At 54.9% G+C, this 12,757-nt stretch overlaps 1 protein-coding gene and 1 long non-coding RNA gene across 3 annotated transcripts in view; one reads left to right on the forward strand and one right to left on the reverse strand.

Moving 5' to 3' along the window:
* Positions 1-10,423, reverse strand: part of KLHL21 (kelch like family member 21) — an 18,264-nt gene extending 7,841 nt beyond the window's left edge. The window contains exons 1-3 of one of the 2 annotated variants that reach the window (XM_032300255.1): positions 9,314-10,423; positions 6,616-7,021; positions 2,592-2,664 (exon numbers count right to left, since the gene is read on the reverse strand). In XM_032300255.1, coding sequence (XP_032156146.1) covers positions 2,592-2,664; positions 6,616-7,021; positions 9,314-10,334 — 1,500 coding nt within the window. In that variant the 5' untranslated portion in view covers positions 10,335-10,423. The remainder of the gene's footprint in view (positions 1-2,591; positions 2,665-6,615; positions 7,022-9,313) is intronic. The other variant, XM_032300254.1, reaches the window with a different exon arrangement.
* LOC116566219 overlaps positions 5,362-12,757 on the forward strand; it is a 7,699-nt gene continuing 303 nt past the window's right edge. Inside the window, exons 1-2 of the long non-coding RNA XR_004275801.1 lie at positions 5,362-5,374; positions 5,860-5,864. This is a non-coding gene — a long non-coding RNA (uncharacterized LOC116566219). The remainder of the gene's footprint in view (positions 5,375-5,859; positions 5,865-12,757) is intronic.

The following is a 12,757-nucleotide window of genomic DNA, read 5'->3' on the forward strand; positions in this document are numbered from 1 at the left end:
CAACTGTAGCACAGCATAAGTGTTTGTATACATAAACATATGTAACCATAGGAAAGATACATGTCAAGGCAGTGGCTCACACCTGTAATCCCTGCACTTTAAGAGGCCGAGGCAGGTGGACCAGTTGAGGTCAGGAGTTTGAGACCAACCTGGCCAATGTGGTGAAACCCCATCTCTACTAAAAATACTACTAAAAAAAAAAAATTAGCCAGGCATGGCGGTGAGAGCCTGTAACCCCAACTGCTTGGGAGGGTGAGGATGAGCGCTTGAACCTGGGAGATGGAGGTTGTAGTGAGCCGAGGTCACGTCACTGCGTGGGTGACAGAGTGAGACTCCATTCCCCCCCCCCCGCCAAAAAAAAGAAAAGGTAGAGTAAAATTCAATATAAGAGATAACAAATGGGACGTGTAGGGCACCTACCATGAATGGAGCAAGCCTGCAGGGCTGGCGGTTGCTCTGGGTAAGTCGGTGGGTAAATAGAAAGGCCTGGATATTACTGCACCTTACTCCCTTTTTCTTTCTTTTTTTTTGTGACAGAGTCTCACTGTGTCACCCAGGCTGGAGTGCAATGGTACAGCCTCTACTTACTACAACCTCTGCCTCCCAGGTTCAAGCAGTTTTTGTGCTTCAGTCTCCCGAGTAGCTGGGATTACAGATGCACACCACCCTACCCAGCTAATTTTTTTATTTTCGATAGAGATGGGGTTTCACCATGTTGTCTGGGCGGGTCTCCAACTCCCAGCCTCAAGTGATCTGCTTGCCTCCGCCTCCCAAAGTGCTGAGGTTACAGGTGTGAGCCACTGCGTCTGGCCAAATTTTTTCTATTTTAAACAGAGGTGGGGTTTCTCCATGTTGGTCAGGCTGGTCTCAAACACCCAACCTCAGGTGATCCGCCTGCCTTGGCCTCCCAAAGTGCTTGCTGGGGTTACAGGCATGAGCCACTGACCCTGCCCAGGTCTTTTTTTTTTTTTTTTTTTTTTGAGATGGAGTCTTGCTCTGTAGCCCAGGCTGGCGTGTAGCCGTGTCATCTCGGCTCACTGAACTTCCACCTCCTGGGTTCAAGTGATTCTCCTGCCTCGGCCCTCCAAGTAGCTGGGATTATAGATGCGCACCACCATGTGTGGCTGATTTTTGTATTTTTAATAGAGATGGGGTTTCACCTGGTTGGCCAGGCTAGTCTCGAACTCCTGACTTTGTGATCCGCCTGCCTCAGCCTCCCAAAGTGTTGGGATTACAGGCATGAGCCACAGCACCCAGCCAAGTCTCTTAAATGTAAGGATGTTAACCTGTGAGGCTAGATGTCATGGAGTGTAGGGTTGGAAATGTTAAGACAGGAAAGAAGGCTATGGGCAGTGTGATATGTACCTAGGACTAAGACTGCTTACATGGCCAAATGGCACTGAGCCTTCCCTGTTACCATCACACTGCCAGCCTCAGCACCCCTCTTCTCAAGCCCAGAGCGAAGGAATGGACCCTGGCTGTCCTATTCAGAACCCACAGCAGGTGACAGTAGAAGTATCCCCACAGTGGGTTCCTCAGGAACCTGCCGGGTGTGGTGGCTCACCCCTGTAATCCTAGCTCTTTGGGAACCCAGACAGGAGGGTCACTTGAGGCCAGGAGTTTGAGACCAGCCTGGGCAACATAGCAAGACCCTGTCTCTACAAAAATTTTTTTTTTTTTTTTTTTTTTTTGAGATGGAGTTTCGCTCTTGTTACCCAGGCTGGAGTGCAATGGCGCAATCTCGGCTCACCGCAACCTCCGCCTCCTGGGTTCAGGCAATTCTCCTGCCTCAGCCTCCTGAGTAGCTGGGATTACAGGCACGCGCCACCATGCCCGGCTAATTTTTTTGTATTTTTAGTAAAGATGGGGTTTCACCATGTTGACCAGGATGGTCTCGATCTCTTGACCTCGTGATCCACCCATCTCGGCCTCCCAAAGTGCTGGGATTACAGGCGTGAGCCACCGCGCCCGGCTTCAAAAATTTTTAAAAAAATATCCTATTGCGTCTACATATGAGAAAAAAAAAAAATAGCTGGGTGCGGCAGCACAGGCCTGTAGTCTCAGCTACTCAGGAGGCTAAGGTGGGAGGATCGCCTGAGCCCAGGAGGTAGAGGCTGCGGTGAGCCATGATTGCACGACTGCACTCCAGCCTGGGTGACAGAGCAAGACACTGTCAAAAATAAAAAGGCAGGGCACAGACCTCACGCTGACTGCTCCAGCCACACTGGCCGCTGGCATACCCAAGCACATGCCAGGACACCCTGCCGCAGGGCCTCTGTACCTGCTGTCCCTCTCTGGAACAGGTGTCCCCAGATGGCTGGATGCCCTCACTTCCTTCTGCTCTCTGGCTTATAGTTGACACTGAATAAATACTGGTCAAATGCATGCTAAGCTGTGTCATCCTGGGATGTTACTCAACCTCTGTGTCTCAGTGAGCCTCAAGTGCAAAACAAGGACAACAGCAGCCTTGTATTCACTGAGATGAGACCCACCCATCATGGTGGTGGATTCCAAACACTCATCATGATGACACTTGGGTTGCAAAATCAGGACCAGCCTGAGCTTCCAACGCTGGCCTGCCTGAACATTACCTGATTCATGGCCGGGATCTTGTCCCATTGGTTCTTTGTCGGGTTGTACACGTCCACCTCGGCGGAGTCATCCCTGCAGAGGGGGCAGTGGAAGGACAACTGCTCAGAGCGAGGAGAAAACGCCCTCAGGTGCACAGGGCTGGAGCGGAATCTCCCCGAGTCACTGACTTCCCCAGTGATCTGGATCTTTCTGATGCCATCCAGCAGCTCCCTTTCCAGGTGGGCTCCATCCCCAGCTCTTAGGGGCCAATTTTAGCCCCCTGTGCCCACCCAGCCAGGGCATCAGGGCTGGAACCTTTGCTCCCAAACTTGAAGATCAGGATTTTGAGGACCTGAAGCACCTTCAATGCCTCCCCATCGCTCTGTACCAAGGTGGCTGTCCCCCTAGTATCAAGGCTACAGGAGCTCCCTTTAGATCTTTAAACAGGTTCCTGGCTTCACTGTGCATCCCCACATGCCCTGGAGCATTCCTTGCCACTGTCCCCAGTATCACTGGGAGCCCCCAACCCTGCCCTGTTCACTATGATGTTGAAGTGCCCCTCACTTTGGGATCAAGACCCCTTCAACTTCATTTGACAACCTTCTTTTTCCCACAGAAAAAGGCTCAAAGGCACAGCCTTGAAAAGCAAAAAAGATACAGGCCAGGCACTGTGGCTCACGTCTATAATTCCAGCGCTTTGGGAGGCTGAGGCAGGTGGAGTGCCTTAAGTCAGGAGTTAGAGACCAGCATGGCCAATATGGTAAAACCCTGTCTCTACTAAAAATATAAAAATTAGCAGGGTGTGGCGGTACGTGCCTGTAAGACTAGCTGCCCGGGAGGCTGAGGCAAGAGAATCACTTGCACCTGGGAGGCAGAGATTGCAGCGAGCAGAGTGTACTGCACTCCAGCCTGGGTGACAGAGTGAGTGACACTCTGTCTCTTGGAGAAAAAAAAAAAAAAAAAAAAAAAAGTGCCGGCTTTGTGGCTCACGCCCGTAATCCCAACACTTTGTAAGGTCAGGGCAGGTGAATCACCTGAGGCTGGGAGTTAGAGACCAGCCTGACCAAAATGGAGAAAATCCGTTCCTACTAAAAATACAGTATTAGCTGGGCGTGGTGGCTCATGCCTGTAATCCCAGCTACTCGAGAGGCTGAGGCAAGAGAATCACTTGAACCTGGGAGGCGGAGTTTGTAGTGAGCCAAGAATGCACCATTGCACTCCAGCCTGGGCAACAAGAGCAACACTCCGTCTCAACAACAAAACAACAACAACAACAAAGTAACGCAAAGACACTACAAAACAAACAACAGTAGTTGTGGACCAGACACTCCAGTACAAAACCAGAAAACCAGCCCCAGATAATGCAGATAAGCAGCTGGCTGCATTCCAAGGAAACTTCATTCATGGACACTGACAGTTACATTCTGTGTAACTTGAAATGTTACTCTTGTCTTGATTTTTAGCCCCCATTTCAAAATGTCAAATCCACCCTCAGTTTGTGGGCCCTATGGGGGTGATGATGATCATTAAACACTGGAATCTGCTAGGCTGCCCTTTCTTTCCCCAGCAGAGACCTGCAAAACACAGCCTGGACGCTGGGCTGGACAGAGGTCGCCGGCATTCCCAGAGGGGGCTACTGGACCCCAGCCAAGGAGCCATCTTGTACCAGAACCAAGGGGAGGGAGGCTCAGCTCATTCGTGGGTCACACAGACAACGGCCAAGGCTATGGCCTCCCCGAAGATGGCATGTACTAGACACAAGCTAGTCAAAGACAGGTGGTGTTCTTGGGGGAGGGTTATGTGGCTCTTGAAGAGTCAAAGTGCACAGACAAGGTGGCACAGGGACAAATATCCCAAGCCGACCAGCCCCAAGCAGGGCCCCGGCAGGCCGAGCCTTCTCTTCCAGGCTCCAGCATCCTCCACTCAGGCTGAGCCTGGGAACCCCGCCTCTGGCACAGGCCACATTGGTAGAATGAACAGATGCAGCCTTTCCAGAGCACTGCCTCCTCCTACACGTGCAGGTGGCTTAGGAAACCCTGCTAAAAGCTAGAAGTGACGGGGTGGGGGGTGCCAGACCCTTGTGCTTCCCTGTGGGAAGGTTAACTCAGCAGGCAGATCTCCCTGGGGCACATCATATCTTACTCTAGGACAGATGGGGGAGGGGAGGAGGACTCTTAAAGGCACTGGGCCTGGAACCACTGCCTAGGAGCTGAAAAGAAGGTTCTAGCGCTCTGATAGGTTGTATTTATAGCCATCTCCACCCCCTCTTTGAAGACACCTTCACAACTTGGGGGAGGGAGAGCTGGGCAAAGGGTCAGACGATGTTTTATAATGGGACCAGAGCTGGCTCAGATTCCAGGGCTTTCTCAGAGCAAGACTGTTGGCCCTTGGCACGTGGAGGTGCCCAGCTACTTGCGTAACAATGCCACCCCTGTTCTTTTTGGTGCTCACCCCAAAAGCCTGGTAAGGATCCTCCTGTTTCGTGGGGTGGGGCAAAGGCCAAGGCTAAGGCCAATGCAGCTCTGGCAGTGAGAGGCACGGGGCCAAGGAGCAGGGAGCTCACATCTTCCAAGCTCCCCGTTCAAAGCCCCAGACCGAAAAGGCACAGTGGGGACTGTCATTCAGTTTCTCCCCTTCCCTCCTGGACCCAGAGCTTCAGGCAGACTCTAAGCTGGGAAGGAGCAGCAAGGTGTGTGAAGACGCAGTGGAGTACAGCAGGCAGGGGCTGTCCTGTGCCATCATTGATGACTACCAACCAGTTGGAGGCAGCATTTGGCTGTGACCAGACAGGTCATCAAGGCCAGTAGACACACGATGACCTGCAGGCTGCCTGTCTCTGCTCCACGCTGCCCAGACTACAGTCGGCTCTTCCCTCGAAGAACCCAACTCCACCGCCCTTAAAATCCTTTGATTAAGAAAATCTGGAGTTTTCCTTAAACTCAAAGGAATAAAACAAGCACTCTAGCTCAGAAAGACCTGGCCTGGCCAGATGTGGGGGCTCACGTCTGTAATCCCAACACTCTGGGAGGCAGGAAATGTGGGAGGATCATTTGAGGTCAGAATTTGAGACCAACCTGGGCAATATAGCGAGACCCTGTCTTCACAAAAAAATTAAAAATTAACCAGGTATGGTGGCACATGCCTGTGGTCCCAGCTACCTGGGAGGCTGGTGGAAGGATTGCTTGAGCCCAGGAGGTTGAGGCTGCAGTGGGCCATGACTGCACCACTGTACTCTAGCCTGGGTGACAGAGTGAGACTCCATCTCCAAAAAAAAAAAAAACAGCCCAGGAATGGTGGCTCATGCTGTAATCCCAGACTTTGGGAGGCTGATGCAGGTGGATCACATGAGGTCAGGAGTTCAAGGCCAGCCTGACCAACATGGTGAAACCCCATCTCTACTAAAAATACAAAAATTAGCTGGGCATGGTGGTGCACACCTGTAATCACAGCTACTTGGGAGGCTGAGGCAGGAGAATGGCTTGAACATGGGGGGCAGAAGTTGCAGTGAGCCAAGATCGTGCCATCGTACTCTAGCCTGGACAACAAAAGTAGAACTCTGGGCCGGGCGCGGTGGCTCAAGCCTGTAATCCCAGCACTTTGGGAGGCCGAGGCAGGTGGATCACGAGGTCAAGAGATCGAGACCATCCTGGTCAACATGGTGAAACCCCGTCTCTACTAAAAATACAAAAAATTAGCTGGGCATGGTGGCGCGTGCCTGTAATCCCAGCTACTCAGGAGGCTGAGGCAGGAGAATTGCCTGAACCCAGGAGGCGGAGGTTGCGGTGAGCCGAGATTGCGCCATTGCACTCCAGCCTGGGTAACAAGAGCGAAACTCCGTCCCAAAAAAAAACCATTGAAATCCAGCCTAGAGCACTATCCCGCCAAAAAAAAAAAAAAAAAAACCACAGAGACAGACCCAGCCTCTGACCCCAGCTAGGCCTCAGTTTCTCATCTGCAGAAAGGGGAGAGCAGCCATGATGTGGTTAGTGCAGGACCTGGTAAGAGATGCCAAACACACAGTGTGGCTCGGCACCTGCAACTCACCTGACAAAGTACATGAGTCCATTCAGAGTCACAGTCTTGGGGGCGAAGGACCAGGGCGGGAGCTGGCCACAGTCCACCAGCGACCACAGGTCAGTGTTGGGGTCATAGCACTGCATCACCATGGTCTCCTTGCCGGCCAGGGAGCCGATGGCATAGAGCCGGCCGCGGCAGGCGGTGGTGGAGCAGTTGTCCATGGGATAGGTCATGGGCTGCAGGGCCTCCCAGGAGTCGGTGGTGTGGTCATAGCGCTCAGTGCTGTCAGCAGCCACCACGTACAGCAGTCCATCCAGCACAGAGGAGCTGTGGTACTCGCGGGCCTTCAGCATGGGTGCCACCTCCGTCCACTCATTCACGCTTGAGTTGTACCTCCACACGCAGTCGTAGAGCCGGGAGCCATCGGACCCACCTGCCAGGGTGCATGACGGGCAGGTTCAGCCCACTCGCGGCGAGTCACCCATCTGCACCCTCCTGAACTTCCGAGAGGGCCTCTCCCTTGGGAGGAATTTTAATGTCACTGGGCTTCACCTCAGACACACGTCCTCTCCCCAAAGCCGAGGCCACATGCTGTGGCTAAGGCAGAGCACATGCTGAGCACTGCCAACGAGACAACCACCGCCAAGCCTCTACCAAAGGTCCTGGGTGCAATGCCGAAGAATCTGGCAGCCTCCTCTGGACACCTCAGCCGACCAGAGCACCCGGCCGTGGAACAGCTCTGCTGAGGAGCCACAGAGCATGTCTGCAGGGTGCACAGGGACTTGCTCACTAAGTCCTAGGGTTCCTGGGCACCCTCCAAACAAGGTTCTGCCAGGACTAGAAGAGCAGAAGCCCACATCCTCCTATAAGCAAGAGACCTAACAACATACAGCCCACTTCTTGATTCTGGTACAGGTTACAAAGCTGTGTTTTGTTTAGGAAAATCCATCAAGCTGTGTTTAGTACAATTTGTATACTCTTCTGCCTGAATTACTTTTTTTTTTTTTTTTGATGCAGTCTTGCTGCCACCCAGGCTGGAAGGCAGTGGCATGATCCCAGCTCACTGCAACCTCCACCTCCTGGGCTCAAGCAATCCTCCCACATCAGCCTCCCGAGTAGGTGGCACACACTGCCACACTGGGCTAATTTATGTATTTTTTGTTGAGACGGGGTTTTGCCATGCTGCCCAGGCCAGTCTTAAACTCCTGAGCTCAAGAGATCCACCCACCTTGATCTCCCAAAGTGCTGGGATTACTGATGTGAGCTACTGCACCCGGCCCTCTATTTTGAATTTCAATAAAAATGCTACTAGGTGTAATCATAAATTACACCAGGTCTATCAGGGCTGTTAGAAACCCCAGAACATGAAGGAACCCCAAGAATCCTGGGGCTGCACCCCTTGGCCTCCCAGACTGGCGCCACCAGGACTGAGCAGACAGGACATTCTGTCTCACAGCCCTGAGCTCTAAAGGAAGAGCAAGTTCTTGTTCTTAGGAAGCGCACTCTGCCGGCCTCCTCCCTTCCATGGAGCTGTGTGAAAGGCAGCTGAATGGAATGACCCAACCACCTGCCTAAACCCAGGGGATTAACTGCTCTGCTGAGACATTTATGGAAGGGTGTGCAGAAAGCTGGGGCGAGTCTGACTAGTTCTGGGAAGCAATTCTCTGCTCGAAAACATTGGTCAGACTTTGGGGAGAGGGGAGGGACACAGTCTCCAGTCAACTTGGGGACAACCTCAGATTGGAAAGACGAACCGACTCTGGCAGATTCCAGCAGAGGCTGGACTCGGAGCTGCAGGGCAAGGGAGCTGTGTCCACAGAGCCCAGCAACTGTCCCATTTGACAGCTCAGAGTCCCACTGGAACTCAGGGCACGTCCCAGAGTGGGCTCTCTGGCGAACATGCAAGGCTGGGCACAGCAGCTGTGACATCCCAGTCCCCACCTCCTTGCCTGATAACTGCCTCACATGCCTGCTTGGTGGGTTCTTTCCTTATATAGCAGTTACAGAGACCGCCCTTCCTCACCCCGGGGAAGGAGGTAGCCTAGTGTTTAAACTGGGATTTATCTTCAATAAAAACTGCAGGAGAAGCCCAAACCCAGGCGGCCTGGGACCCGCCTACCATGACTCGGCAGTGTTTTGGGGCTTGTGCCAAGTAACTGAAGAAAATCTCTAACATGTGACCATGTTTACAGTCTCTGGGGAGGTCAGCCTAAACACCATGTGACCACAGTACAGCGCCTAGGTGAACCGTGTCACCGGTGACAAAGAGTGAGTCAGGGGGCGGGGGTGGCTCAGCAGGGAGGGCGACATTCCCCTGCTGGGGGAGAACAGATGCCTCACCACCGGGCGTCAGCCTCCTGCCTGTCCCTAGATTCCTTAAGGAGGAAAAGAAAACAGCCATTGTGCGGGGTGAATGCCCCAGTTATCTTCCAACCAAGTGGGGAGGCACCTTCGGGGCACGGAGTTGGCTCAGCCCGGCGCCCCGGCCGCACGGGTCACAGAGACTCACAAGCAATTACTTGTCACGGCTCACACAAGGGGCGATACTTTCCAAGGATGATACTTGAAAAGTATCGCCCAGAGAAATGCAGTCACCCGGGCCCCAGCTTGGACTCAGGTGCGGCCCTAAGATTCCAGGCTCTGTGCGTTTCTCCTGCGGGTAGCCAGGCTCCCGCACCGGCGAGGCTCCACCTCAGAGAGCCTGCCCAGCCCTCGGCCCACTCACCCGTCACGTAGATGTCATTGCCCAGCGCCACGATGCTGTAACCCCCGCCTAGGTGGTCTGGGAATTCGGCTAGGTAGCGCCACTGGCCCGTCTGCGGGTTGTAGCAGTCGACAGTGACCAGCTCGTCGCAGTCCTGGTCGCAGCCTCCCACGAGCACGAGGATCTCGGCGAGGCCAGTGGAGGGGCGAGGACGCATTCGGGGGCAGGGCCCGCGGTCGTGGCGGTCATAGCGCGCTGCCTGGAAGTCGCGCGCCTCGCGCAGGAGGCGCAGGCAGGGCGGGCAGCGCGCCACCAGCGGCTCAGCCTCGACGTGTGCCAGCAGGTAGAAGCGTCGCACGAAGGGCAGGCGCACGGCCTCCAGCAGCTGCGGCCAGTGCGTGGCGCGGCGCGGCGGGTCGGCGCGGACCCAGCGCAGCGCCAGCTGGTAGGCGGCCTCCTCCTTGGGCACGCACAGCCCGTCGTCCCGCAGGTAGCGCAGCAAGCGTGCCAGCGGCAGCCGCTCCAGCTGCTCCGCGCCCAGCTCGCCCACGTGGCGCAGGATGAAGCGCTGCGCCGCGCTCGCCAACCCCGCGCAGCTGAAGGCCTCGGCGAAGTCCTGCATGTCCAGGCAGTTAGCCAGGTCCAGCTGCTGCTGCAGGAAGGCGCCGCAAGCCTCCTTCACGGCCGGGAACTGCAGCAGGTCGGCGGCGCGCAGCAGCGGCTCGGCGTTGTCGCCGCTCACGGCCACGCGGCCCGTGTAGCTGAAGTCCAGCAGCAGCTGCAGCATGTCGGGCGGTACTCCGTGCAGGCGCACCCGCTCGGCGCGGCTCTCGCGCAGCTGCCCGGCGAACATGGCGCGGAAGTAGGGGCTGGCGGCGGCCAGCACAGCGCGGTGCGCCGGGAAGTCGCGCCCGCCTGCCGCCTCCAGGGTCACGTCCAGGAACTTGCGCTCGGCGCGGAGCTGGCTCAGGCCGCGCAGCAGGCTGAGGGCGTGCGCGGGGTCCGAGAAGGGCAGCACGGCCAGGGGCGCCGGCCGCTCCATGGCGCTTTCGCTCAAGACTCGGAGACACCGCGGCCGGGGCCTGCGGAGAGACGCGGCGCGCCTGGTACCGCTGCTATAAATAGGGCGGGGCGCCGCGGCCCCTTGGGGAGCGGGACTGGCAGGGAGAGGCGGGGCGTCGCCGTCACCACCTCCTTAACTCCTCCGTGCCCGGCGCCACCGCCCCGAGCGCGGGCTTGCCTGCCCCCCACGCGGCGCCCGCCCCCGGCTCCGCAGGGTGAATCACCGGGGTCCTCGCCGCGGTCCCTCCCTCCGCCCTTCCGGGTCTCCCCGCGGACTCCCGTGCCGGGGACGGCGAGTGACAAGTGCCAGCTCCGTGGGCAGCCCAGCCGCGCGCCGGGACCGGGCTCCTCCCGGGGTTGCCTATGACCCATCCGGCCCGGCCACTGAACCCAACCCGGGGGAGGCGAGCTCGGCCCTGAAACCGAAGCCACCCCTCCTTTCGCGCCAGACTTCCCAAGGGCGCCGGCCCAGGTCCCGGGGCGGCTGGGTACAATGGCTTTTTGTTTTGCTTTTTGAGTTCCACTGGTTTCAAGGGTTGCTAGTTAACCCTGTCACCGGATACAAAGGATAGGCTTTTTACCATTCTGAACCAAAGCAACAACGCGTATCAAGTTTTTCGGTGGCGTTTTTTCTTAGCGCATTTATAAGCGATCCGGAGCCGCATTCCAGGAGTCGGCCCCACTCCTGTGTTCCTGCAGGAGCTTCTAACTCAGCCATAGTGGCGTTCACTTTAGTTGGCTTCAGGCGTAGTTACAGTTCCCGAGCCTGCAGCGATGCTGCGGGCTCCTGGGCTGCCCGTCCCAGGGGCTCCCGGGCCTCCCTGCAGCAGCTGCTCAGACTCCATGAGAGGGGCCCTGGGGGGTCAGAGAGCGAGGGCTCAAAGTCAGATGGGAGACCGCCTTGAAACTAGGAGATGACGCCACTCAGCACAGTCTGGTCCACTTGTACTGAGATGCGGGAACGGTGAAAAGAAGAGAAATTACCCTTAGTTTAGTTCCAATAGACACAGCACCACTTTGAATGTCACTGTAGGGAAAAAAGAGCCCTCCCTTGGTTCTTCAGAGGAAGGCAGGCTTTGGTGAGTTTTAAGAGACCCCCTCCTTCACTTCCAGGACTGCTGCTTTGTAGCGGACACTTGGGTTTGTGCTATTTTCCAGCCCCCGCTACACCTGGCGGGGCCTTTGAGAACGCATTCCTGAGAAAGGAGCCCGCCCACGTGGGTCCCAGGGCAGGCTGGGCACATGGGAGCTGGCCGTCATTCCCTGGTGCCAGGGAGGTCTAGGTCCCGGAGCCCTTCCAGAAGACATTTTGTTTTTATTCCACCTCTGAAATGAGAACCGCAGGCTTTCTCTCCTGCTTGAGAGTTTTACGACATTTTGCCCTGAGAATGCATCTGGTCTGAATTTCAGGGTGAGCATGGGAAGTACAGGCCCAAGTGAGAAGACATTCAGGTACCCAGGCGGGCTGCCTCTTGCCCATAGAAGGACTGTTCACACAGCTATTCAAGGCAGCAGCAGCATTCCTGGGCCCAGGAGCAGGGCCAATAGCTTCCTCCCACAGGCGTAGTGACAAGAAAGGCCGAATAGCCAGGAAGTGGAATGTTTGTAAGGAAAGGAACTCTCGTCCCCCAGGTCAGCTTACCCACCTTGCATAAGTCCAATAATTAAGTCAATAATGTTGCCATAGTTGAGGACTGAGTATGCTTTTTTTGTATTCCCAACAGGGGTTATTTTTAAACATCGTTTCAGTGTATGTAGCTTTGAAGAATAACGATGTATTTATTGAAATGGAAAGATGTTCAAGCTATGAAGTGGAAAGTCAGATTACTCATCCTATGACCCAATTTGTTCTATGTATTCATATGCCTAAAACATTTTGTGAAGTTAACATTACAGCGGTGGCTCACACCTGTAATCCCAGCACTTTGGGAGGCCGAGGTGGGTGGATCACCTGAGGCTGAGAGTTAGAGACCAGCCTGGCCAACATGGCAAAAAACTGTCTCTACTAAAAATAAAACAAATTAGCTGGGTGTGGTGGCGCAAGCCTATAATCTCAGCTGAGGCATGAGAAGTGCTTGAGCCGAGAGGTGGAGGTTGCAGTGAGCTGAGATTACGCCACTGCACTCCAGCCTGGGTGACACAGTGAGACTCCATCTCAAAAAACAAAAAACAAAACCATTTTCTCTAGGTGGTTATGTTCATTTATTTTTTTTGCTTGCCTGCATTCTCTTTCTGTAGTACATGTACATTATCTGTTAAAGAAATAATTCAAGTTCAAAATAAAATTAAGAATTCATATCTTGAGAAAAGAAGTATTTCATTGATAACCCGCGTCTACCAGTAAGCATGTGAAACCGTGTGTGTGTGTGTGTGTGTGTGTGTGTGTGTGTGTGTGTGTGTGTG

Source organism: Sapajus apella, unplaced genomic scaffold (assembly GCF_009761245.1).
Source record: "Sapajus apella isolate SASKATOON/1434 unplaced genomic scaffold, GSC_monkey_1.0 scaffold43, whole genome shotgun sequence".
Taxonomy (NCBI): domain Eukaryota; kingdom Metazoa; phylum Chordata; class Mammalia; order Primates; family Cebidae; genus Sapajus; species Sapajus apella.